The sequence below is a fragment of the Alternaria hordeiaustralica genome, assembly GCF_023758085.1.
Source record: "Alternaria hordeiaustralica strain BMP 2776 chromosome Unknown scaffold_1, whole genome shotgun sequence".
Lineage (NCBI taxonomy): Eukaryota > Fungi > Ascomycota > Dothideomycetes > Pleosporales > Pleosporaceae > Alternaria > Alternaria hordeiaustralica.
In genome coordinates this window covers 2,668,975-2,694,685 of record NW_026056773.1, presented here as the reverse complement: position 1 = coordinate 2,694,685, position 25,711 = coordinate 2,668,975, and the positions used below count along the sequence as shown (strand labels likewise).

General features: G+C 53.2%; 10 protein-coding genes across 10 annotated transcripts; 6 read left to right on the top strand and 4 right to left on the bottom strand.

Annotated features, from left to right (window-relative positions):
- Nucleotides 1-3,219: 3,219 nt before the first annotated feature.
- Nucleotides 3,220-4,909, bottom strand: J4E84_000841 (uncharacterized protein; the record flags this gene model as incomplete). Its single annotated transcript, XM_049383476.1, has 2 exons — nucleotides 3,220-4,706; nucleotides 4,753-4,909. 2 exons carry the CDS (start codon nucleotides 4,907-4,909, stop codon nucleotides 3,220-3,222), a joined length of 1,644 nt encoding a protein of 547 aa, XP_049248994.1.
- Nucleotides 4,910-6,851: 1,942 nt separating this feature from the next.
- Nucleotides 6,852-9,375, top strand: J4E84_000840 (uncharacterized protein; the record flags this gene model as incomplete). Its single annotated transcript, XM_049383475.1, has 2 exons — nucleotides 6,852-8,030; nucleotides 8,077-9,375. 2 exons carry the CDS (start codon nucleotides 6,852-6,854, stop codon nucleotides 9,373-9,375), a joined length of 2,478 nt encoding a protein of 825 aa, XP_049248993.1.
- Nucleotides 9,376-9,599: 224 nt separating this feature from the next.
- Nucleotides 9,600-10,376, bottom strand: J4E84_000839 (uncharacterized protein; the record flags this gene model as incomplete). Its single annotated transcript, XM_049383474.1, has 2 exons — nucleotides 9,600-9,679; nucleotides 9,734-10,376. The coding sequence occupies 2 exons, from the start codon at nucleotides 10,374-10,376 to the stop codon at nucleotides 9,600-9,602; spliced, it is 723 nt and encodes a 240-aa protein (XP_049248992.1).
- Nucleotides 10,377-13,380: 3,004 nt separating this feature from the next.
- J4E84_000838 (uncharacterized protein) lies at nucleotides 13,381-14,452 on the top strand (the record flags this gene model as incomplete). Its single annotated transcript, XM_049383473.1, has 2 exons — nucleotides 13,381-13,617; nucleotides 13,673-14,452. 2 exons carry the CDS (start codon nucleotides 13,381-13,383, stop codon nucleotides 14,450-14,452), a joined length of 1,017 nt encoding a protein of 338 aa, XP_049248991.1.
- Nucleotides 14,453-14,912: 460 nt separating this feature from the next.
- On the top strand, nucleotides 14,913-15,941 carry J4E84_000837 (uncharacterized protein; the record flags this gene model as incomplete). Its single annotated transcript, XM_049383472.1, has 1 exon — nucleotides 14,913-15,941. The coding sequence occupies one exon, from the start codon at nucleotides 14,913-14,915 to the stop codon at nucleotides 15,939-15,941; it is 1,029 nt and encodes a 342-aa protein (XP_049248990.1).
- Nucleotides 15,942-16,246: 305 nt separating this feature from the next.
- J4E84_000836 (uncharacterized protein) lies at nucleotides 16,247-17,208 on the top strand (the record flags this gene model as incomplete). Its single annotated transcript, XM_049383471.1, has 2 exons — nucleotides 16,247-16,783; nucleotides 16,834-17,208. The coding sequence occupies 2 exons, from the start codon at nucleotides 16,247-16,249 to the stop codon at nucleotides 17,206-17,208; spliced, it is 912 nt and encodes a 303-aa protein (XP_049248989.1).
- A 643-nt stretch (nucleotides 17,209-17,851) lies between these two features.
- On the top strand, nucleotides 17,852-19,396 carry J4E84_000835 (uncharacterized protein; the record flags this gene model as incomplete). Its single annotated transcript, XM_049383470.1, has 1 exon — nucleotides 17,852-19,396. One exon carries the CDS (start codon nucleotides 17,852-17,854, stop codon nucleotides 19,394-19,396), a length of 1,545 nt encoding a protein of 514 aa, XP_049248988.1.
- A 1,747-nt stretch (nucleotides 19,397-21,143) lies between these two features.
- On the top strand, nucleotides 21,144-22,094 carry J4E84_000834 (uncharacterized protein; the record flags this gene model as incomplete). Its single annotated transcript, XM_049383469.1, has 1 exon — nucleotides 21,144-22,094. The coding sequence occupies one exon, from the start codon at nucleotides 21,144-21,146 to the stop codon at nucleotides 22,092-22,094; it is 951 nt and encodes a 316-aa protein (XP_049248987.1).
- A 700-nt stretch (nucleotides 22,095-22,794) lies between these two features.
- On the bottom strand, nucleotides 22,795-23,694 carry J4E84_000833 (uncharacterized protein; the record flags this gene model as incomplete). Its single annotated transcript, XM_049383468.1, has 2 exons — nucleotides 22,795-23,403; nucleotides 23,458-23,694. The coding sequence occupies 2 exons, from the start codon at nucleotides 23,692-23,694 to the stop codon at nucleotides 22,795-22,797; spliced, it is 846 nt and encodes a 281-aa protein (XP_049248986.1).
- Nucleotides 23,695-24,296: 602 nt separating this feature from the next.
- Nucleotides 24,297-25,104, bottom strand: J4E84_000832 (uncharacterized protein; the record flags this gene model as incomplete). The annotated part of the gene is made up of 2 exons (XM_049383467.1): nucleotides 24,297-24,929; nucleotides 24,982-25,104. The coding sequence occupies 2 exons, from the start codon at nucleotides 25,102-25,104 to the stop codon at nucleotides 24,297-24,299; spliced, it is 756 nt and encodes a 251-aa protein (XP_049248985.1).
- Nucleotides 25,105-25,711: the final 607 nt, after the last annotated feature.

The window sequence follows — 25,711 nt, the reverse complement described above, 5'->3', positions numbered from 1 at the left end:
CAAGTCATCAAAACGCTCTCACCGTTCGCACCGTTCCCGCAAGACATCTGCCGACTCCGCCGACGACGAGGACTCCTCGCGCCCTCACCGTTCATCCCGCTCTTCCAAGTCCAAGCCTTCCATCATCTCGGAGCCAAGTGAGGTATCTACTGTCCGCCCCGTTAAGCCCTCCAAGTCATCAAGAAAGGATAGCCTGACCCAAGGCCAGTACGACAACCTCTTCGACGAAGTCCAGTATGGTACTGGCGCTGTACACGCCTCCAGAGGCGGCCCCACACCCAGCATGGTCAGTGCCGCACGCAAGAACCCTATTCGCAGCATGATCAACCACAACCATGCCACCAAGATGAGAAACTTTGAGGGTAGTCAGGCTGGTCGTGCAAGGGACAGTGATGACTAGTTTGTCTTTCTTATTCCTCTCTCTGGGGTACTGTATCCCTGCATCGCATCGCGTTGCTTCATTGCTTTTGCTCCTTATGCTTTTGCATCCGCGTAATGTTCTCTCACGTCATTGCGTCATTGTTATTCCTGTCTATCGTTTGCTCCTTTTTAGCGGTCTGGCATTTTTACGGCGCGGCATTGGTATGGCGTCATGTTTTGCTTTGTACGACTATCATAGATTAGAATTAAACGAAACGCAATGAATACAAACGGTATATGGGTGGATTGGGAAAAAATCTTCGTCGAACCAGATGCTTGTAACTATGTGAGACTGTGTATGACGTGTTTTACATCGACTTCCTACTCATCCTGAATGTAACGTCTTCCCCGTAAAAATGTTCGAATACATCAAGTTTGATTGACACCACAGCAGTCCGCACTGTTTCTGTCATTTTGATGCTCCGACGCGATCCGCTCTGCACCCTGATCCATTCCATCATGCCCCAAGTATCTATACCTCGTCTTCAGTGCTCGACTGCTGCCCGTTGCAAAGATGCGTATCGCATCCCTCGTCCTCATCCTCATCCTCATCACTCGGCTGCCAGCCTGGGCAAAGATGCGTACCGCATCCCTCTTCCTTGTGTATGTCGTGAAACTCTGCGTTAATGCAGGTCCCGCCCCTCTCGCTCGGGTCACAAGCCGCATCTGGATGGACTATGAGGCTATGGTGCCCACATGTGTAAGTGGTGATGAAGAACTTGCACATGTTGCTGGCGGATGGTATGTATGTTTGTTGATTGGTTTGAGGGGTGTAAGTGGTGTAAGTGGTGGGGTTGGTCGACGTATCGACGTACTTGTGGGCTTGGGCTGGTGTGTAGGTTGTGTGGTGGATAGGTATGAGGAGATCTGTGGGAGAGTAAATTTGTAGTCGAAGATATAGGGTACTTTCTTCTTCAATATATTGGGACGCGTGATCGTGATATATGTGACAGGACGTTCATACTTCATGCATGAGGGCTTGCATTGGATTGACATTGATCACAGTAAGATTCTGGACGTGGCAACACCACACTTCAAACACTCACAGGTCCCCCTTCTCTAACCTTACTCTTGACTCTGCGCCAGCTCACTTCGCGCGGGAAAAGCGCCTCAGGTGGTGCCTGCCCCGGATCGCACTCCCAACACTCACCACCTCTTTCCCGATACACTTGTGTGAAGAAGGTGCACTCTGGATGACGTGTACAGTTTCGTTTGACCCAGAACTCGTGTTGGCATGTACTGTGCTTGAGGATGACTTTTGTACACATCGTGTTCCGGTGACGTGTGGGTGCGGGGAGCGGGCGATGTCTGGAGAGGGCCAGATGAAGCCGGCGTCAATCTGCTCTGTTTTGTCGTGGTTGGCAGGCTTTTATGGTGTTGTAGTGGTTCTGAACTGGCATTTTGTAGAATGGAAGAGTTGTGTGGCAGCGTCGAGCTGTCCGAAAGTGCTGATGTACTTGAATGTATGTCGGGCCAGAGTGCGAGCTATCTAGATGAGACCATGTGCCCTTTCGTTCGACGGCGTTGATGCGCTCGGTAGGACTGATGGGTAATCTTCGTGTCTGACTCGTCTGATGGTGCTATGAATGCTTGATCGTCAGTGACGTTTGATGAATAGATCAACGATCGGCTGACATGGCCTTTGAAGATGAACGAGCGAAGATCACTTACAGCCCTCGTTTCTGTTGGCCAGATAGCTCTAATAAGCTATCGGTATTGCCCAAACAGGAAGTCCACGATAGACACCACACCAACAACAATGCAGGGGAGATCAGGGTCCAACAACGACCCCGAACACATCGTTCCTTCACGCACTTATACACCTCAAACTCTGCAATCACCCCGCCTTACTAAGCTCGTGCAGCTGAGGAAAGTTGTAGTAACCCGCAATCAAGATTTACCCTAGGAGCCCAGCATGCGATCGCCGATTCACCTCCTTCGGGCGTTGCGTCCCACCCAGGTCACCGTTCAAACCGGACCGAAGGTGGTCACAGGATGGACTAGGCTTGATGTGTGCTGGGAGGCAGTTGAAAAAAGTCTGGCGTGTCGTGTTGGCGGTGGGCTGACTGGCCTAATGTTCCTGGGGGGAGGTGTTGATGAAATGTCATCGCCGATTGCCAGCCTTGCCCTCGGCCATTTCGGAAGCTCGTGCCATGGCGATATAGGATGTTTGTAGAAACATGATCCTTTCTTGAGTTGATCGCCTTTGTCATTGTTCCGAGTGCCGACCAATCGAGAGACCGTATAGAAATCGATATACAACCCTTCCGGGCGACATGTTCTGCACCGTAAGTGGTGAATACCAAATAAAATCGTTGAGCGCATCAGTTCGGAGACAGAAACAGTATACTTATGCATTATTGAGCATATCCTGATTCGAGACAACACTCTCGGTGTGAGCGTTGGCCCTTTATGCGATGCTTCGACCCAATCCCGGTTGCGCAGGACCCGCTTCCCCGACACCTCCTCATTTGCAAAACCTCAAGAAGAGAGCATAAAGACTCACAAAGAAATGGAAAAAGAGCGAGAAGGAGACATTACTAAAAAGCAACGTCCATGGCGAAGGAAGGTTGTGTGCGCCACATCTGTTTGCGAAGAAATCGGGTATCTTATTCACAAAACATACTACAGTAGCGGATCAAAACGGTGTGAAGTTCAGCTTAACAACAAAGAGTCAGATGGCGCCACCCGAAACGCCCGCGAAATGTAAACCTGTCGAGTTGGTTCTTGATGCTCTGTTCGGTTGGTGAGCCTGACAGCTTCAACAGACCCGCGAGACGCATGTCCGACAGCTTGGGTTTAGTAGAAAGCATCTGGGTTGTTGTCATGGCTTCGGTTTCCATAGCCGTTGTCGACATCATCCAAACTTCGATACTGTCCACCTCCACCACGGCCACGTCCCCGACCGCCGCCGCCACCGCCGCCGCCACCTCCACCTCCACCACGATCTCCACGATGGCCGCCGCGAGCACCTCCTCTTGATCCATAGTTGTTGTTTCTGTTGTTACCACGACCGCGATCTCGGTTGCCACCACGGTAACCGCCTTGCCGGTCATCTCTGTCCCTGCCTCCTCGGCCGTGGTTTGGCCGGTAATTGTCGTTGCGACCATTCTGGTCCTCCTTGCGATGAGATTTGTTGGGGAAGTAACTCTCATACTCGCTCTCGTTCGCTGTCTCTTCCTCGATACGCAACATCTGCTTCTCGCCTACAACACTGTCAAACTCGAATGCCTGATCCTGAGGTACGGGATGCCAGTTCACGATACGCGCAGCATCTGCTGGCCGGCCATTCTTGCGAATAGCCAGGACTACCGTCGGTACAGGGTTCTCACTGTAAAACTTTGTTCCCTTGGGTACGGCTTCCACTCTCGCAGCCCAGAGCTTGTTCTCAAAGCAGGAGATGGCTGTCACCTTCCACCTGACCCTGGCACCTATACCGCCAACCTTGTCCAGTATGCTCTTCGGGCACGGTTTCGGTGTGATGAGTATGCTGTTCGCGAGATATCGAATGTCGTCTCTCGGAGCGCCCTGAGGTAAGGAGACGAGGGAGGTCAACTTCTCGGTTACGTCGGAGGGAATCATGTAGCCGGTGTAGAAGACGGTCTTCTTGATCTGATAAGGCGGCGTGCCAGGCGGGGCGCTGCCCGACTTGACTTGTATGTTGTGCGCGTTGATCAACTTCTGTATTTCGGCGATTTCGGCGACGGGATCGAGTTGTGTGGCATTCTCTGGGACCTGTATGACTTCAGTAGTGATGGGTCGGCGCGACGCCTGGTTTTGCGCCCTGAGCAAGTCCTCGTTGAACTGGAAGAAGAAGTCGCGGAAGGCCTTGGTATGCTTCACGCGGTCCTCGTAGATGTTCAGCTTCTCGGCGTCCTTGTATGTGTAGACGATGTCCTTGAGCAGCTCTTGCTTGAAGTCCATGGTGTTCCTGAACTTCTGGCCTGCGGGACCTATCGCGGGCTTCAGGCAGACCATGTCGAAGTCTAATCGCTTGCTGCGGACCATGCGCTTGACGAGGTCGGCAAAGTCGGATTCTCCTCTGCCAGTCAGCAGCACACTGAGCGCATCCTTCTGGGCCATGGAAGATTCGACGAGCTCGACGATTTGCTCGTTCCACCAGCCTTGCCATGCGCGCGGCTCCTCCTTCTCAATGCCTTCGCCGGTCGCTGCCAGAATGCCCGAGTCGTGCCACCAGCCGCCGTTGAGAAATATGTCGGGCGAGCCCAGCTGGCCGATCGTCGCGCTGTTCCATAGCTGCTTGTTGGGTAGAGGGCTTGCGAATACTAGGAAAGTCAGCCTCGGATGTAGAGGAAGTCGCGATGGACCTACAGGTGTTGTCGAAGTCGTAGATGTGAATTGCCTTGACCTCGGATACGGCAGGCAGCTCTTTGTCGTCGCATGACCACCTTTTGAGCGCAGTGACGGTGTGGTATGTCGCCTTTCCGTTTGGCCCTGCGACGGCCGGCCTGGTTGAGGTTGCTAGCATGTCTGGTACGGAGCGTCGAACAGAGTGCGATGTGATGCGTCGGGTAGCGGCGAGGAGCATCCAGCGCGAAAACTACGCAGCAGTGGGCGCTAGGAGGTCCGCGATGAATTGCACACCTTTGGACACGTGCAGCGAGTGGAAGGGTGAATGTTGAGCGGACAGGCTGCGTTTGCGTCGAGTCGCGACACTTTTGGTTGGCCCAAGCTCACTTCGGACGCCATGAGCTCATCATCCAAGCCACTTGCTATTCCTCAACCCCCACGACACCAAGAAGCGCATGCCAGGAAGCACGGCCGGCTCGACCCAAGGCGACTCACACGATACGTGCGTAATATGTCTCTCTTCGGTAACAGAGAGGGCCATCACGTCCCCATGCAACCATTACACATTTGACTTTGTATGTCTGGTGTCGTGGTTGCAGCAACGGTCGACTTGCCCGCTATGTAAGTAGTCCCCTTTGATACTATAGAGCGTCTCTGATGATAAATGCAGGTAAAGCACGAGTCATCGCCGTGCAGTACGACTGGCGCTCTCCGACCGACTACAAAAGCTATGCTGTTCCTCGCAGCCAACCACCCGCCGACTCAAACGCACACCATAGCCGAACTGATCGACCGGGCTCCCTCTTCGCGCCCTATGGGCTTCCTAGTAGACCCCGTGGTCCGCGTCGTCCATATTCACCACCTATCGAGGATGTTGCGCTGCGCAGACGCAGAGAAGTGTACAGAAGGCAGCTATACTCGCTACACATCGGCAGCAATCGCTACTCGGGATATCGCGACCTATCTCCCCAAGTGATCGCAAACTCTCCTGAGATGCAGTCAAAAGCACGCACTTGGATTCGTCGCGAACTCCGCGTCTTCACCTTTCTACGCGCTGATCCGGCGGGCTCGTCCTCTGCTGCGGCAACGACGAGCAGCAATGCTGAGTTTCTGTTATCGTACATCGTTTCCATCTTGAAGATGGTCGACATAAAGGCCAGTAATGGGCACGCGGAGAACCTGTTGGCGGAACACTTAGGCCGAGAGAACAGCAAACTGTTTCTCCATGAGTTGAATGATTGGCTCAGAAGCCCGTACACGAAAGTTGAAGCATGGGATCGGGAAGTCCAGTATCAGGACGATGCGGAGGCGGCCTAGGGCCTCAGATCTATATTCTATCTGGTGGCGCAGCATAGTCACACACAAGACGCAATACCTGGAAACATGGCTCGACCCCCATTGCCATCCAAATGGCCACAAGGATGTCTGCCCGAGGTATATGTGACTAATTCAGGGTGTTCGCAACGGAGTTCGCATTACAACACTCGAGACATTGTATGCTCAGGCTAGGCTGAGTCAGGCTTAGCACATCAGCTCGTTGATGTTTCGTGTTAGTTTCGCGTACCTGGCCCGTCCACCTCCACCACCATCGCCGCATACTCTGCATAACGAAGTCGTGCATCTTCCATGCGAGAATAATGGCCATAGACATTAACATAGTGCTCTGTCATTGAGAGTTCAAGTTCACTGTGGTTCCAGAACTTCGCTCTGGTATGCTGGTGCTGTAATTTTGTCAGGCATGGCAAAAGGCAGCGTTTCGACTTCCCCGACCATACTGCTTGGTAAGACCGAGACGTTTCGATAACGCGGCAATGCTGCTACGCCCTAGGCCAAATTTCCTTAGCATTGCCGTACGATATCAAATGCACCATGTGCCTCATATATGGGCATCTGGACATGGCTGCGATACGCGAGCTCCATCCTCCTTTCGTCGGTCCCGCCGTGGAGGCCTCGTTCTTCCTGTTTTCGTTTCTTGTTCCCAGCTTGACTTTACTACCAGCGCTGGATCGCTCTTTATAATACCTAATCTTATCAACGGCTAAGCTTCGGAGTTTCCTGTGAAGCGTAGAACCAGGCGCCTACAATTTACCATCACACTCGACGATCTTTCTCGTATCAGGATGCGCTCCTCTATTGCGCTCCTAGGCGCTCTTTGCGGCCTGTCTACTGCGAATCCACACCCATGGATGTATGGAGTTCCGGAGTACCCAGATCTCGATATGAACGAGGTCATGACACAGGCAGACGTGGACTTGATGATGGCAGCAGCTGAAAACAGTACCGTTACTGCAAGCTCTACAGAAGCCTCGAGTTCTTCTAGCTCAGCATCAGCTTCTTCTGGACAGGAACCTTGCGCGGTTGTCAGCATGGCCATCGCAGCATTACCCTCGGGAGCCCGACCCATCGTGCCCGCGGAATTAGGAGTGCAATGTCTGCAGTCCGTACCTCTCGACATGGAAGGCAATGTCAAATTGATCGACGACCTCAAGCTCATGGTCAAGTGGCAATCGAACATTGCATACCTCAAGAACCCACCAAAAGACTACACCGAAGAGCCTCTCGACATCATGGGCGAGCTGGACACTATGCAAAAGCAGGTAGCGGACGGCACCTTCAAAAACGAGTACGAATTCCAGTTGAAGATGCTCAACACGTTCACGAAGGCGTACGACAACCACTTCGCCTATCAACCTGACATCCTTGCTTCAGCGATGCAGTTTCAGAGACCTCCTGGGTCAGAACTGGTCTCTGTCTCTTCAGACGGTACAGCGCTCCCAGAGATATTCACTTACAGGGATGTCATCAAAGCCAACACCGATTCTTCCTTCAAACCATCGTCTATCAAGGTGATCAACGGCATGGGCGCTCAGGACTATCTCGCAAATGTATCTGCTAGTTCCGATTTTCACGACGCTGACACGCGATGGAACGCCCTCTTTCCTTCGCAGGCTCTGCTCGCATCTGGCACTACCTTTCTTGGAAGCTTCAGAAGTGGCCAGTATCAAGGCCCCAACACAACCCTTGAGTTTGCAAATGGCACTACCTGGTCCCAGATGAATGTCGCTGTTGTAGTTGGGAACTTTACTGGTGTTGATAGCGGCAAAGCTTTCTTCCAGAAGTTTTGCACTGGGCCGAAGCGGGCTGCTCCTGCTCCTGCTCCTTCTCCGACAAGCAATTCCACAAGAACTGCACCTCCCGTGGCCACACCGACTCCCTCACATATTGGATACCCTAAAGCTGAGCTGATCAACCGCAATCTCGCTGTTGGAGGATATTATCTCAATGGCTCAGGATACGAGGTAGGCCACACACACACTTTTACTTTTATTTATCTAACCAATACAGAATGTCGCCATTCTCAGTATCCCCTCTTACGAATCTCCTGATGCTCAAAGCTTTCAGAACACGATGCGAGATTTCATAAGGATGTCGCAGAAAGCGGGTAAAACGAAGATGATCTTCGATTTACGAGGCAACGGTGGAGGCAATGCGATTCTGGGTTACGATACTTTCAAGCAAGTATACCCACAGGCGGTCGCGGAGCCATTCGGAGGCACGCGCTTCCGCGCGAATGATGCTTTGAACTCTGCTGGAAAGATAACCCAAGACTTCCTCGCCAACAAAACCTTTGTCCAATCGAACCAAACCGCCTTCATGGAGGTGTTTGGTCGGGCCACCACACAAGCCGATATCTTTGCCCTCACAAGCGGATTCAACTATCAGCATATCCTCGATGTCAACAACAAGGCCATGAGTGGGTGGGACCAACTCTTTGGTCCCGAGCAGATCAATAACGATTCTTTCACCACGACGCTGCGGTACAACTTTTCGGACAGCGTCAGCACAACATACCAGGGCTTTTCAGTAATTGGCTACAACGACAATGCCAACGAAACCAGCACACCGCAGCCCTTCCAAGCCCAAGACATGGTCATGCTACACGACGGCATGTGTTCCTCAACCTGCGCGATCATCTCCGAACTACTCAAGAACCAAGGCGCAGTACGCACGATCGCCGTTGGCGGACGACCAAGGCCCGGCCCGATGCAAGGAGTTGGTGGTACAAAAGGCGCCCAAGTTTTCGCCTGGGACGACATCCAAGTCCGTATGCAGTCCGTCTATTTTCTGGGCTCACCCGAGCAACGAAAAGCCTGGGACGAAACGGATCTTGGCAAAACCGCTTTCGCAACCCAACTCTTCAAGCGATCTGCATACAATGGCGGACAGATCGCCGGCGGCGTCAATCTCAAAGACAACCTGAGACAGAACGATGCGAGCGGTACGCCGTTAGAGTTCATGTATGAAGCCGCAGATTGCAGGATGTGGTTTACGGGCAAGATGATCTCCGATGTAACGGAGGTGTGGAAGGGTGTTGCTGACCGCATGTTTCGTGCCAACGGCACGATGGGGTGTGTGCAGGGCTCTTCAGGAGATCCATCGAGTATCAGTGGAGGAGGGCAATTGAGGGGTGGCGATGGCCAGTTAACGGAGAAGAGTGCAAGCACGATCGCTGTTGCAGGGCAAGGCATGAACGGCAATGGCAGTGCGCCGCAGCCGTTCACAGGCAATGCGCTCAAGACTACGATGGGAAGTCTGGGTTGGGCCGTTATGGCTGGTGTCATAGGCCTGGCTTCGTTCTTGTAGAAGTCAGCAGCCTCTTACCCTGATGCATATCAGGATCTTCGCTTTTCGATGTTAAAATTTCGTTGCAAATGTAAATGTTCATTCATATATACGCTTTGAGAACCAAAGTGTGTAAGTATGTACAGAAAGGTTGCAATTCCAGTCCCAAATAGACGCAACTGCTCCAGGCTTCCAGACGATCGCGCGTGTCTCGCACCACTACTATGATCGTTGCGAACGACAATTTACCAAGCGTTAGCGGACCACTGGTTCACGGTGAACGTAGCAGGTCCACCAGTGAAGGCCTCGGTACCGAATTGGTAAGCTACGATGGAGGTTAGCATACGCATTGCCATGGTAGTAGCACTGAGAAACTTACTAATGAGGTTCTGGCTGGAAGCAGGGTAGCCCTTGTTGTTGGTGAGGTAGGTGAAGAACTCCTTGAGGTCGGCCTTGAAGTTGTAGATGGGCTGGCCAACAGGGGGCACGAAGCTGTAGACCTTCATGGCGCCGTTGGGGCCGTAGAAGAGTTCCCAGGATCGGCCAGCAACAGTGACCATACCCTGCGAGGTACCGATGGGCCAGACGTCGTATCTGGCGAGCCAGACCATGAGCTCGTAGTCACCGCTGGACGTGTCGTGGTTGATGTCCGCAGCAGTGAACAGGTCGTATGCGACGTTGCTGCGCTGGTTGGTGGTGTCGTAGACCCAGTAGGCCTCCGTCGCCAGGTTGGTGTACTGGTTCACCTTCTTCTTGGTGATCTGTCGTCCGGAGTAGACGTAGGACTTGACGTTGTCCTTTCCGCCGGCCCATGTCCATTTGGTGTGCCATTTGGCGCCAGTGGCTGACACGCTATCGACGTAGGTGCACTGCGAGCCCGAGGTGGCGAAGCTGCGGCCCCAGATGTTGTTGTTAAGCTGGTAGCCGTTGCTGGAGAAGTATTCGTAGTCCTTGCAGAGCGTGGCTTGTTGCGCGAAGCCAACGGAGGCGAGGGCGCCAAGGATGAGAGAAACGACCTTCATGGTGGATGTTTGGCGGCTGGGCGTTGGTTTCGAAAGTTCCCTGCTGTTCTGGAATCCATCTCTTCGTGCGGACCGTTTGACCTTTTGTACTTGCCAAATTGCGTCCTCCTAACAGGTATCCCCCATGGCATTGTTACTCGACTTTAGACGGTGGTGATATTTGTAGTGGACCTTCATATATTATGAGCTTCGTCAAGCGCGATCCGTCCCTAGATTCCGAATGATCATCCACATGTTTCTATTGTAGTGGCAATCCTCTCGTGGCAAGTGGTGCTAACGCGAACACCTGACATGTGTAGGACCACTACGGAGAAATCAAATTACCTCACCAATGAGAAGAGCATGGGCTTACCTCTTCTAGTCGCGTGCATTGGCATTTCTCGTCTCCCCGCGTACTTCAGCCTCGGAAAATTTACTCGGTCAATCTTAATATTTGCCGTTATCATTTCCCGGGAACCTGGCCTGCTCGAAGTCTCCCAAGACCCCGGAACAATGCCCCAGACCGTAAGCTCTTCCGACTACACCCTCCTTAGACTGTAACAATCGGCTCACCTACTTTTCGGCGGGATTTCGATGATCCATGGGCAAGGTAGGTATGATGCAACACCATTGGTTAAGCTTGATAAGCCTTAGTTCCCATGTGTACAAGCTCCGTAGATGGATGTCAAGTCGACGGAAACGATGCCCGATGTTCCTGGCTGAACGTGCTGTGAGAGCATGGTACATGGAAGTATCATTGTGCGCTTGCTGCAACTGGAAATCTGTTTCTGCATGTAACCAGAAGAGATCGGCTTTCGCTGTTCAAGAAGCTCTTAGAAGCAAAGCACAGGTCTGTAAAGATGCTCAGGTTGAGCTGCTGCTGGCTGGAGAAAAGGAGTATTTGGGGAGACCTTCCGCCGAAGACAACACCTTGCGGTACTAGCCGTGCTTGAATTCTAGATATGAGGACTATGCCCTCGTGATGTCGGAGTGTCCCGTTCGTCTGGTGTCGGGGGAACCACGTTGGCTACAAGGTAGCATGGGCATTGTTTTCTCAGGTGTCACTTTTTGCCAAGGCGCGCAGCCGCATCTGGCCGCGCTCTCCCTCCCAACCTCCTGAGGTTATCTCTTCTCACAGCCGAAGATTCCTTCAAAGACGGCATTCGCGTCGCTCGCGCTTGCTTTCATTTTTGTTCCCCTATGTGTCGGAATGCGTTATGTCAGTTATCGCGGCTTTCGCCGTACCGCAATTCCATCTACAAAGCGCCGCGCTGCGTCCTTGCCCATACGTCAGGAGTTGCTTCTCGTCCTCGGACACATCGCATGGCTTACATTGCCCCATCACATTGATGTTTAGCGGTCCCCGTTTGCCGCTCAACGCTTCCCTGGAGTCAGAACCCCTGGCCTTCGAGCCTACTTGTACTGGGCCTGAAGTTGTTGAGTGATATCTCCACCAGAAGCTCGCTCGACAAGAAAGGAAGGAGAGCCAATTCATTGAAAGTGTATGGTCTGGTAAGCTGTGAAGAGCGGTTTGACGGTGGCTAAGATCTTGCTGGGCTGCTTCCGTGCAGAGCTCTCAGTGACCTGGCACAATCATGGCTAGATGTCATCCACGATATCTATCGCGACCCCACGCAGTACACGGTGATAATTCGAACAATGAATAGTAACATCAACACCCCCTAACTAGTCGTGATGCCCCCTTCTCCATTTCTTGCACCATCTGGTGTGCATCAAGGTGCGCGTCGGATCTGAACGTCCAGGAAGAGGGAGCACATTCCTGCTCAGCCAGCGCTCATCTTGATTTGGCCCTGAGGCTTGCATGAAGTAGTTGTCATGAAACACACAACCTGCTGTATGTATTGGATACTTATGTTCTGGGCGGACCGATCAACCCGTCCTCGGGGTTGATTTGTGAACGCCAAGGCACTGAGCCGCGGGCTCGGAAAGTGCTGTTGGCTCGTGCAGCAACCAAGGATCAGCACAATCCCTCCAACTGATCATAACGACTCCAGTACAGCATCGTCACAACAGTCACTATGATCGTTCTGCACGACGGCTACTGATGCGTACACATTAGATTCACCGGCGAACTTCTGGTGCTTTCGTCTCTTGAAAAATTGGACATCCCTCGACAACGCGACGCGTGCTCCCTCGCTCATTTCCACTCTTCGTGGGCGCCTGCGGCATGACGGAACATCTTGACGCCGCTTTTCAGTACTGTTCTGGGCGGCCGGATATGGCGTTCTAGACACTGAACCGAGATGAGGGTCGCTGGAAATATTCCATGCTTGCTCCACGTGTTTCCAGGCCCGAGACGTGAAGTCACAGCGACTGCATGTCAAGTACATAACGCCGTATAGCGGCCTTTTCTCGTTGTCAGGAGCCTTCTCGCAAGACGATACCGAGGCTCTCGGGCTTCGATCGCTCTAGAAGGATTTTCGCTAGATCATCCGAAGGGATGTCCTCGCTCGTGTTTCATGTTTCTTGAATCAAGAACCCAAGATGCTGCACCTAGAACCGATCGTCACAGGGGAAGCACAGTGTCGCAACACCGCCTCTTGGATCCTGCATGCCCCATACGGTATAGCTATACGTTCACCTGTCACGTCAGCTTCCGCCCAACGGCCCCAGCTGCTTCTAACGGCGGCTCTAGCCCCTTCTAAGCACTGGTCTCCCGTAGAATACGATGGTATTGCATGTTTGCCTGCACGTCTAACCGCCGCCACGTTCCTGGTGGCTGTTTTAGGCGGAGCACTGAACTGACATGTAATCAGCAAGCGAGATGGCGATGTCTTGGGACAGTGATTCCGTGTATGGAAGGATTCAGCAAGTATAAAGCCCACAATGTCTGCCTTTGTTCAAGGGGTACGCTTGACGCTCAACACACTCGTTCTCTACACGTTCTTTTCCAGTCTTTGAATTCTTCGATCTTTACTTCGTCGTTCTCTTCAGACAGTCCCTCTTTACAAGAACAATTACTCCACTACCCACCCAACCAACACTTCAAAGTTCCTACTCCAAAATGAAGGCCTCAATCTTCGCTCTCGCTCTTGCTGGTGCTGCTAGCGCCCACACCACTGTTTACAGCATTTCTGTCAACGGAAAGACCCAGGGTCTCGGAAATGTTGCTGGTGGATACATTGACTCTCCTCCCAACAACAACCCCATCGTTGATGTCACCTCCAAGTCTATGGAGTGCAACGTAGCCGGCATCAAGGCTTCCAAGTCCGTTGCTGTCAACGGTGGTGATGAGATTGCTGTGAGTATCTCTATGATACCTTCTGAATATAACAAGCACTAACGAATTTCTCCAGGTTGAATGGCACCACAACAACGCTGACGCTAGCGACGACATCATCGACCCATCCCACATGGGACCCATCACTGTCTACATGTCCAAGGCTGGTTCTTCCATGTCATGGACAAAGATTGCCGAGGACGGCTACGATGGCAAATCATGGGCTGTTGACAAGCTTATCAAGGGCTCATACACTGGCAAGCCAGGACAGCACAAGTTCACTCTGCCCAAGGTTGCACCTGGCGAGTACATCATCCGCCCCGAGATCATTGCTCTCCACGAGGGTGATCGCATTGGTGGTGCGCAATTCTACCAGGAGTGCATTCACGTCAAGGTCGGTGGCTCTGGCACTACTGCTCTGCCCGCAGGTGTTGCTATCCCTGGTCACCTCAGCGCTCAGGACGCTGGTGTCCACTTCAACCTCTACGGCTCATACTCCAGCTACCCCATCCCGGGCCCGAAGCTCTGGAACGGTGCCGGTGCTGCTGCCCCTGCTGTTCCTGCTGCCCCTGCTAAGCCTACCACCACCAAGGTCGCCGCACCCGCTGCTACCACCACCAAGGCTGCTGCCCCTACTACTACCAAGGTCGCTACCCCTACTACTACCAAGGTCGCTGCCCCCACTACCACAGCCAAGACCACTCTCGCCACTGTTGCTAAGCCTGCTCCTACTGCCGGCGGTGCTACCGCTCAGAAGTACGGCCAGTGCGGTGGCCAGGGCTACACTGGTGCTACCAGCTGCGCTTCAGGCTGCAAGTGCGTCAAGCAGAATGACTGGTACTCCCAGTGCTTGTAAGCGCTCGTCTGAGTTGCGGGCGTTATCAGGACACCAAAAACGTGATGCTGGTGTCTTTGTGTGTGGTTAATGATGGACTTCTTTTTGGTAGACTTTTGTTAGTGTTTAGTAGGCTTTGCCTCATGCAATAAGCGGCTTGAGCGTCGCTGCATTCGATTCTTATGTAAATACATAATCCTCACGACGAATTGGACTTGATGCCTTTTCGGCTTTACCGGTCTCGCTGCTCTCTTTGCCTACAGTTGCTCTATTCCTTGTTCCGGTGTCTCCACGTTTGTCAGAAGAGAATGTGAACAGCTCATATGTGACGGATCTGGTTCTGCCTAGGTGGCCCAAACACGTGATGTGAGAAACCTCGCGTACCTGGCTAGGTGGCTGCCTGAATTGCAATACTTCGCGACTGACACTTTAGACATTAACTCTACACGCGGACTTTTCGTACGCGCTGAGATAGTCCACCATGGATCAAGATTATCACATCAGCATGGGTCCCTCAGGTTTTGCTATTGAAGATACATGTCAAATTACAGTGCTGCGCGGCCACGCACGATTCGTCGTCAAAGCCGATGTCGCGCAAGTGAAGGACACAATTTTTGGTAAAAAGCTGCTACAAGAGATGGAGCTTCGGAAAGGGCGTTTGCGGAGCAAGACGAGAGACAAGCCACTTTTCGACCTAATGCATCAACACTGCCAGTCTCTTCTTGAGAGCTTGGCTCCGCGGACGTCACTCCAGGACCTTAGCCTTGAAGCCTTTCTCCACTCGCCTACTTATGATCTAGAGCTCATCGAAGGAGACAGTGACGAGGATGTACGGATCGTGGGAGAAGACCAGTGCGCGTACACGCCAGCTTTCTTCACCTCCCCTATGCGCACCGCGGACTTGCCTGGACCATGCAAAACACTACGTCACTTCGAGGCGCGCAACGTTTGGATAGCGCGCACAGCAAATGAGGGGAAGAATCTCGATGCGATTCAGGGCCGAGTAGTAACGGCAGAGGGTGTCCCGCTTTACTTCAAACCGCGAATGGAGCTCCGTGAGGCAGAATTCGAGCGTGAGCTCCGTGTACTCAGACGCATCGACGAAGTCGGTCTGGCAGCTCGGCTCAGAGTGCCTAGACTGCAGGGTGTGGTGGTGTCGGGCGAGGCTACCATCGGCATGTTGATGACACTGATCACTTCATCCAGCATGGGGACCCACTTGCGAAGTGCTGGCCTTCAGGACAGACGAGAGTCGCATAAACAGTGGGAAGAACAACTCACAGCCATCGTGCGGGAGCTCCACGCTCACGGCCTTGTGTGGGGCGATGTCCACCCGATGAATATTCTCATTGACGAAGAGATGAACGCTTGGGCCATTGATTTCGGTGGGATGAACAATGCGGAGTTCGTGGATGACGAGAAGCGCGAGACCATCGACGGTGACTGGCAGGGCCTCAGGAGAGTGTTTCAGGAGTGGCTTCCAGACGCAAAGAGACGGAGCCAGTTGTAGTGACGGTGACTGGCGCAGAGACGTCAGCTGTGCCACGTGTGTGATGGTCCGGTAACCCCAGTGCGCATGTCACGGCGTGTACCTGGCTGTGTTGGGACACCCGGGCCAGGTCAAATGCCATGGTTGACTAAGCCGGCTATTTGCGCAACAGGACCCTGAATCTCATCATTTCGCCGCCGACACTCGGACAACCGTGTCTGGGCCTCTGCGGAGATTGACAAGTCTTAAAACATCACAACATGCCTCACTTTCACCTGCCCCCTTAAGTTCTTCTCCAACCTCATGAGAGCTCACAAACCGCCATCATGATCGCTCCTTCCTGCGCCTTTACCCGTGTCGGCTTGAGGCGCATTCCGAACGCCCCTTCCCCTCGGAACAGCAATCCCGGCACCTTCGAACGCGCACGCATCAACGTCCACCCCTCGAATGTCGTCCGCAGGCCACATGTCTCGGGGCCAAACACAGCAGGCAGGGTCGCGGAGAATGCGCAGACGATTCCTGGGCCAAGCTGGCTTTGGCTCCAGCCCATCGTCGGACCCTTCCGCGCATACGGTCGCGCACAACAAAGGAGGCCATACAGGACACAACTCATATCTTCGCTCGTCATATACTTTATCGGCGACCTCGTTGCGCAGACCATTGCGCCCGAGGAAACCCATAAAGTGGCAGAGGATGCGGACGATAAGGGCTGGGTTCAAGAATGGAGCGACGGCCGTGACTGGGCCCGAACAGGGCGAGCCCTGATAATTGGAGGAGTCAGCTCTATCCCATCGTTCAAGTGGTTCATGTGGCTGTCAAACAACTTCAACTACAGCTCCAAGATCCTGTCGCTCTCGACCAAGGTATGTGCCTCTACTGTATCCTCTTCGAACGCTTGCTCATTGTCCAACAGGTCTTCATAAACCAGGCGTTTTTCACACCATTATTCAACTCCTACTTCTTCGGCATGCAGTCGCTTCTATCCGGCGCTACGTTACCCGAAATCGTCGAACGCATCAAGAACACAGTGCCAACAAGCTGGATCAACAGTTGCAAAGTCTGGCCCATGGTCACGGCATTCAGCTTCACGTACATCCCGATAGAATACAGAAGCATATTTGGTGGTGTCATTGCCATTGGGTGGCAGACTTACCTTAGTCTGCTCAACACAAGAGCCGCGGCAAAGGAGGGGAAGGAGCATCTAGCGACACAAGACGCACCCGTAACCGTCCGAACAAACCACGCTACAATCGAGCATGGCATGTTCGGGCAGAAGTGCGCTGCGTAAACCACAGCTACTGCGCAGCCAACTCGGAAGTCTTGTTACCTCGTTGCACAAGGCGGCCCGCCATACGACTATTGTCGAAACATTCGTTTGCTGAACTCACAGCTTCCTCTATTTCCTTTGTTTGATTACAATAATCACAAGACGGTACATTATGCATTAGACGGAGTAAAGGATTCGGTCGATACCACGGGCGCTGCATAAAGAAAGCGCGAACACATCAGTCATACCATTAGAATTTTATCTATTTTCGCATACCTCTCGCTTGCTTTTCTGGCCTTTCTCAAGCCCCTAACCCACGGCCCACTCAACAACAAAGACGCACGGCGGTTCTCGGCCCGAGGCTTTAGCAGTACCCACGCGGCACCCACGCGGCTCCCACTCTGCTATGCCAGACGCACGTCATTTACACGAAAGAAGGCCTCCTGGAACGATAAGATCCGCTACACTTGCGATAAATGCCTGAATTGGGAGTCAGGACCGTGGCAAGCGCCGTGTGATGTCATCATGTCGAGCGCTGTAAATATGAACATGAAAATAATTCAAAACAACCTGTACATACGCTTCGCTTCTAGACAGCACGTCTGTATACTTTTGAGGATATTCTCATCACCTTTCCCATATTCTGAAATACTGAATCTTCGTTATGTCTACTTCTGCAGGCCGGCGCATAGACGAGGAGGCGAATACATCATGGCGCCAACGCTCTGAACTCGAGAGGATGGCCGATCTACCACAAAGTCTGGACGATGAACTCGCACGGCTCGACAAACAGTTTTGGATCTCCGGTTCTAAACTGAAGGAAATCGTCAGCCGCTTCAGAGAAGAGTTGGAAGAAGGCCTTACCAAAGACAAGCAAGAGGGCATCCCTATGAACATCACCTGGGTGCATAATTTGCCTTCGGGAAAAGAGAAGGGTACGATATTGACTATTGATCTTGGTGGCACAAACTTGAGAGTGTGTAAAGTAGATTTGCATGGAGATGAAGGCGGGAAAGAAGGAGATGGGAAACACAGCATGGAGCAAGAGCAATACAAGCTACCGGAGGAGATGAAGACCGGCGATGCCGATAGTCTCTGGAACTTCGTTACGGAAAAAGTGGCGGCATTCATCCAGGACCACCAACTAGATCGACAATACACCGTGGAGAAGCCCATGCCATTGGGTTTCACATTCAGTTACCCAGCGACACAGAAACGTATCGACCATGCAGTCCTGCAGACATGGACCAAGGGTTTCGACATCAAGGGCGTAGAAGGTCAGGACGCCGCGAAGCAATTACGAGAGAAGCTGCAAGAAAGGAAGCTGCCGGTCGAATTGATTTGCGTCATCAACGATACCGTCGGTGCCATGGTGGCCTCCGCCTACAACGACCCCGAAACGATTGTTGGTGCTATCTTTGGTACTGGTTGCAATGCAGCCTTCATGGCCAGCCTCTCAAGAATTGGAAAACTGGACTCCAACGACGACAGAATCACAGATGCATCATCCCACAACGGCGCAACGAAGGGTGAAGAGAAAATGGCGATCAATTGCGAATATGGCGCCTTCGATCAAGCCAAGCGTGTGCTTCCCCTCACAAAGTACGACGAGCAGATCGACGCAGAGAGCCCGCGACCTGGAGAGCAGACTTTCGAGAAGCTCTCCGCTGGCCTGTACCTAGGCGAGATCTTTCGTCTCATACTGGTAGATCTCCTCGATCGCAGTCTCGTTTTCAGTCAAGCCTCAGACCAGGGACTACAAAAGCTGCGTGAGCCATACAGTATCGATACAGGCTTCCTATCTCAGATAGAAGACGACGAGTCGCCCAAGTTCACCAAAACACGTGAACTCTTCCACTCTACACTCTCGATCCAGCCCACAGACGTCGAGATCGAGCTCTCGCGTAGACTAGCTGAGATGATCGCTGTGCGTGGTGCGCGACTGTGTGCCTGTGGTGTAGCTGCCATCTGCACCATGGAAAGTATCGAGAAGGGTCATGTAGCTGCCGACGGGAGTGTGGCAAACAAGCATCCAAAATTTAAGAGGAGATGGGCTAAGGCACTGGGTGAAGTGCTGGGATGGAAGGAAAAGGACTGTGGAGGAGATGGCCCGATTACGATTACCAGCGCAGAAGACGGGAGTGGAGTTGGTTGCGCGATTATTGGGGCTATGGAGTTAGAGAGAAGGGCGAAGACGAAGACTCACTAAGGAAGTGAATTTTGGTTGTGATGAAGGTACGCATGTCATAGATCAACACGGTGTTGACAGAATAACTGCCGTGCTCGTTGCTTCTTGGTTGGCTTGAGCCTAGCTGTGCCGCGCTCATCTACCGAGGTTGTTACGCAGTCAACACATTGAGGCAGTGTAGTAGTTCATCTTCAACCTCTTCAAGTACATGTATATCAAATTTTATGGATAGAGTGCGTCACCAGACCTGCACTGCTGATCTAGAAGGTCGTCAACATCCACGATGCTTTTTGCTGGTTCGCCCAAGGTACGACAAGTTGACCTCGGCACATGAAATTTTGAGGAAGGCACGATGTGTTCACGGAGTCACCCTGATGCGCTCGTCCGCTCAGCTCCATACACAGCCTCCTGAATACTAGCTCACAGCTATGTTCTGGCTGGGAGGCCACCCGGTACGGCTCGGCGAGAAGCGAGCTCAGATCTTGGTACCTGAGATGAAAGGATCAGCACGTGTCTCCTGCATCTCCGCTGTTTCTATAACAACTCTCAGTTCGCAAGTTGCTTTTGATGCTGTTCTCCGCGATGGTTCATGCTGCGCACTAAGGCGTTCAGATCTAGATGCGTTGAGATCTGTCATGGACCCTGGATCTCAATGCCAAACTTGACTAGTCGGCGATCTCGGTCTGCCGCCCACGGTTCACCCACAATCCGACGCCCATCTTACCCACGGGTGCCAAACGGCACGTCGCGCCCCCGCAACCAACCAGCGATCAACCTCACCAACAGCGCGCCGTCATCAAGCTAGTGTCGCAGAATTGCGTGGGACCTGGTCACGATGTGCGGTGTGCTGTTGGTTGTACCGCTGGCAGAGGGCGTGTGGGCCCGCAGGTACGGTGGCATGAGGTGTAAGAGTGATGTATGATGACAGGACCCGTGGGGAGGTTGTTTTTCTATCTTTTTGGAATATCCGGGTCTGTCAGTGTCGAGGCACGCAAATGCACAGGTTGAGGGGCGGTGCACGGGCAAGTGTACCGGCGCGGTGAGTCTTTTCATCGGCGAGCTCGTGCAGATGCCATGATGCAGAACAGGCGGTATATAACGTGGAGTCGACTTCGGCGGTCAAGAGCACACAAAATCGTTATCTCTGGCTACCGCGGCTACCTCCCAGGCGACGATCTTTAAACATAGCAGATAGTCCAGCACATTTCCTCACCGGACCTCGCTTGCCGAGACACCATCAAATCACCAACACATGGCTGGCGACTACCAGCTCCACACCGCAACTCCAATCCGCTATCGGGAAAACTTCGGAGTCACATCCGCGTGCTCGGCACGAGGCCACACCCACGCGATCACAGGTCAAATGTTCGCGCCAACACCATATGACTGCACCACGCCCCCATGGCCTGTACAAACCAGCCCTTTTCCGAATTTCCCCGTGCAGCAAACCTCGACCAACACTTCGCCGGCATCGCCTTTTGCGGACCCACGTCTCCCACGACCAGCGCCTCGTGAACACACCCTGCAAGATGACTTGTTCTATGCATTCACACGAGACGCCTACTTATCCAGTGAGACAACCGCCGCGAGCCAGGTAGCACGAAACTTGCAACTCTATTATCCTCCACAACAGAACATACATCGTACACTCCCATTACCGAGAGTCACCAAGCAAGGACCAAACAACAACCATAACAACAACTTGCACTTCACCAACCCGTTCCAACCCCTTACGCCACTCACACCTTCAACTCCAAACCATTTCAAGATGGCAGTCACAAGCAGACCACTCCCATCATTGCTGCCTCACTCTGGTCCTATGGCATCGAAACCAGAGAGCGCTGCTCCATGGTCATTCCCAAACCTCAAGAAGAAGCGTCGTCGTCGGGCAAGTCAGATCTTCAACATGAACTTCAGCTTTGGCTTTGGATCTCGGCGAAAGAGTCAAGATCGCTCCCCTGACGTCAGCCCACGCACATCCATATCATCAGCTTCTGGCTCTCCAAGGTCGGGAATAGAGGAAAGCTGCAAGAGACAAAGAGTCGATTCAAGAGCGACAGATGCTGAAGCTCTGTTCGCCTCCGAGAAGAACAGTACCGAGAAGACCTTGACAGTATTGGCGCCATCCACACGGTGTGACAGCACGGGTGAAGTGCATCCAGGTCAACTCGTCGACTTCAGCTCCACACCTGTTCCCACTGCACCGGAACCCATAGTTGCTCCTGCACCTGTCCCTGCTCCCACACATAGCAACCCAGCAAGCGAGTTCGAGCTTCGCTTGAGTAGCGACACATACCACGACTACCTCGCCACCACCCAACGACGAAGGTCCTTCCCTGCCGGCGAGTGGGCAGCACGACGAGTCCGCGAGGAGTTCCAGATGCTACACAAGCTCGAGAAGCTTGAGACCAAAGTCGAAGACCCCTTCAAGAAGTTCAGGGAGTCTGCGAAGAGGCTGTGCACCGTTGAGCGAAAGACAAAAACGTCAGCGACCACATCTTCCAACATCATCGCACCAGCACCCATTGCAAATGCATCGAATATGCCTTGCGAACTCCACCGTACACCAAGCGACCCAAGCACCGAGGCCTTCCTCAAACATGTCCGCGCAAGTCTCGATGCGAGGAAGAAGGAGAACAAGATGAGCGAGCGCGGGCGTTCGTATTCGATCTTTGAGGATGAAGTCGAGAAGGGTTTCCTCGACGACGCGCCATTATAATCATCATCTCCGAGCTGGACTTTAGAGATTTGTATCAACGACTGCATGTTTGGATTAGGCATTGTCGCATATCGACACCGGCGTTTTGAGGGTCGGATACCCGTTGTATATCCTCATTTTAGCGTGCATATGTGCTTTCCAGAGGTCGTCTGGTTGACTTGACCTCTGATGGATGAATCGATACCATTTTTACCACACCACAATCATGTCTCCGCTTGCTACTTTTCTCTTGTGACTTCTCTTCCCATTTGCTGCCCCTTCCCATGGGCTATAGGGCACCCGCAAGTACACCCCATAACGCTACACCAATATTTCCAATAGCGAAGTACTGAAGTGTGGTGTTCTTGAAGGGGTCTATGGTGACGATGGCCGTTACAGTCGTGATGAGGACGATGAAGATGGGGTAGACCGTCAGTCGGAAGACGGAGTAGGCGAAGGGTGGCAGCATGGTCGCTTAATGCGATGTATAAGCTGTCGATACGCAGGAAAAAGAGGACAGAACGCGTGCGACAGAGACGTGAATATGCGATAGAGCACAAAAGTGGTGGCAGAATGAAGAGAAGCGAGGTCTTCCGTCCCGTGGTACTCACAACCCAAAAAGTGTCGCGTATCCATCCAGGGACAATACAACAGGCACTCCAAAGCGTTCGAGTACCAACATCAGGGCACCGTATCCAACGTTCTCCCCTGATGCCACCTCCTACCGACTCCTCCACCTAACACCCCCAACCCACTTAACCCACCCCTCAACACTCTCCCTCTTCTCGACATCCTCCTCCACCCCACCCTCCTGTATCAACTCGACCGTATAAAAACTCTTAGCCAACTCCTCGTTCCCCGCAAGTCGATGCACAAAACTATGACAAGCCCTACACAACCACGCCACGCTATTCAGCTTATCCTCTGTATGCCACCCCCGCTTCCGCACGCGCGCATGCGCCGCTTTGGGAATGAGATGGTGGTATGTCAAGGGCACCCAGTCTCTGCTGCAGAGCTCGCAGGCGGTGGCGCGCGTGCTGCTCCAGATTGGGGGCGGGGCGGTGACGGCGGAGATGTACGTTGTGAGGAGCGGTGTGAGGAGGTTGTGTTGGTCGATGGTGTCGGAGGTGGGTGGGAGGAGGCCGTAGCTTTCTAGGCTGTCGATTGCAGTGGGTGGGATGGTGTGCAGGAGGGCGGTGGACGTTGAGGACGAGAGGGGCGTTGTGTAGAGGTCTTGGAGGGTCGGTGAGTCTTTGAAGATGGAGTGCGTGAGCGTGCGCAGTTCGGCGGGGAGGAAGGGGAAGATTAGGGTGCTTAGGTACTGGTTCTTCTGTTAGTGGGGCTCTAGAGTACGCGTGTGTGTATGTTTGTAGGGATGATATACTTCTATGAATTCGCCCAGATCTTCTGCATCAGTTTCTTGGGCTTCTACCATCGTTGGTACAACCTCCTGTTTGACGATCTCATTCTTCCCACTCTTCGACCCCTTCTTCGCATGTCTCTTCTTCTTCGGTTTCGGCTTCTCGATCGGTGCAGCCAGAGCTTTGAGGACGGGTTCGCTCAAGCAGTCGCGGAAGGTTTCGAAGTTGGATTGCTCCTCCGCAGGTATCGGTTCAGCCATGGTCGACAGAATCGTAACGCGATGCGCAACGATACGAGAGGACCTGTACGTGTATGCGCATGATGGGAAGCATCAGTGGCGCCATCGCGACGTTCATATAGTCGAGGGAGTGATGACGAAGTCGTGAACCTTCGCGTTCGCGAGGCGAGACACTAACTCGCGGGGAAGCACAAGGGCGGCTTGAGGGCTCACGACTCAGCATACGAACTCGTATCGCTATCGAAACTTCGAGAGGCCGTGCAGCATAAGGGCTACCTGAGTGGAATATATTGTGTATCGGTCACATGGCGTGCATCTTCTCGGTCTTGGTACATTGGTCACGGCAAGCAAAATGGTGTTCATGGCTCGTGAACTTTGATCACATTTGTTTCTTCTTTGGATCCAGCAGGCTACATGGTATACACCATGCAGCCGTCCTGTACTTGATTCTATCATCGCATCATGAGCATCGACCAGTAGCTCGAAGTGGCTACGCCGTGCGCGAACCGCACAACCCGTAAGCGTGGAACGGAGTGCGTTCGCACACGTATACTGGCATCCGGGCGTCGCAGAGGTAATTGGTAACGTCGCGAAAGCTCCAAGCCTAACAATGACTGTCAGACTTAGGCCTTCTTCTTGCCGCCCTTAGCAAGACGGTCCGCCTTGCCCTTGGCCTGCTCTCGCCGCCTGTTCTCACGGTCCATGAGCTCCTTCTTCTCCTTCTCCAGCTCAGCACGCTCCTCAGCCTCAGCCTTCTTCCGCGCTGCCTCGGCATCCCTACGCTCGCGGACCAGCTTTAAGCGTTCCAGATCGGCACGAGCCTGCTCGGTCTTGCCCTCAGCGTGTAGTTTATCGTATCGGTCCTTGCTGGCTTGTGCCTGGAGAGCCTCACGCTCGCGGCGGGAGAGCTGAGACAGGTCTTGCTGCTTGCCTTTGCCCTTAGCAGCGGCAGCAGCGGGCTCAGCGTCTGGGTCGACGGGTGCCTTTGCGGCTTGTGTACGGGCTTTCGCAGTGTGGTTTGGGTTCGCGGGCATATCGTCGTCTTCCTCTTCGGAGGAGTCGGTGGGCATGTCGCCTGCTTCGGGGGTCTTCTGTGACTTCTTCGCGATCGCGGCCGCCTTGCGCTTCTTTGCGAGTTCGCGACGCTGCTCGCGCGTCAGTTCTTCTTGTGCGGGCTTGCCGTCCTCGTCGCCAGACTCCTCCTCAGAAGATTCTTCCTCTTCGGAGGACTCTTCGTCAACCTTGTCGGGTTGTTCCTGTGGTTATTTGTTAGACAGTTTCTGCGACTTTGGTAAATCAGGTACTTACACCCCACATGCCAACGACCTCGCCATCTGCGTTCAGCGGTTGTAGGTCCCGTGAGAACTTCTTGCCGCCTCCGCGCTTGACCTTGTTGAACTTGCCGCCGCGGCCACGTCCTGCTGAAGACATGTTGTGTGTCTGAGTTGTTTGTGGAGAAGTGGAAAGTGTTCGGTGACTGCTTGCAGGTCGAGTCCGTATGCTAATCGAGGGACTTTGTTGGTATCGAGGGGTTTGGGGTTGCGGTTGAGTCTGTAGTTCTTCTCGCAGTAGTCCGAACCGTGGGAAGCTTTAGTGGAGAGTGGGTAAGGTGCGTCTGTGTAAGGATCTCCGTTCACAAGGGCGGGTGTGAGAGTGCAGGTCTATCAAACTACAGGTTGTTAGCTTCCCACCCCACGTTGTTCGCCGCCCACAGAGTCTTTATTCACCTAGTGCGCCCGAAACTTCAATTTGGTCCTCAATATTGCAAAAGAGTCACTCCCACAGGCCGACAACAAAACCCCGCGCCGCCGCCCAAAATCCCCTGCCCCACCATACTCGTCACACCCAACGCGCCAGCCTTGATTCGCTCACATGACCCCTGCTTCCCTGCTAACCCCAACCATGCAAGCGTCCCTTAGTCATCCGAAATCTTCGCAGCCATCAAAATCAACGCGTCGCGCGATCCTCTTCTGTTCATTAAAACTGAACACCCCATTATTCACTCTGTGTCTTCCACTCAATGAAGATTTGGAGGGGA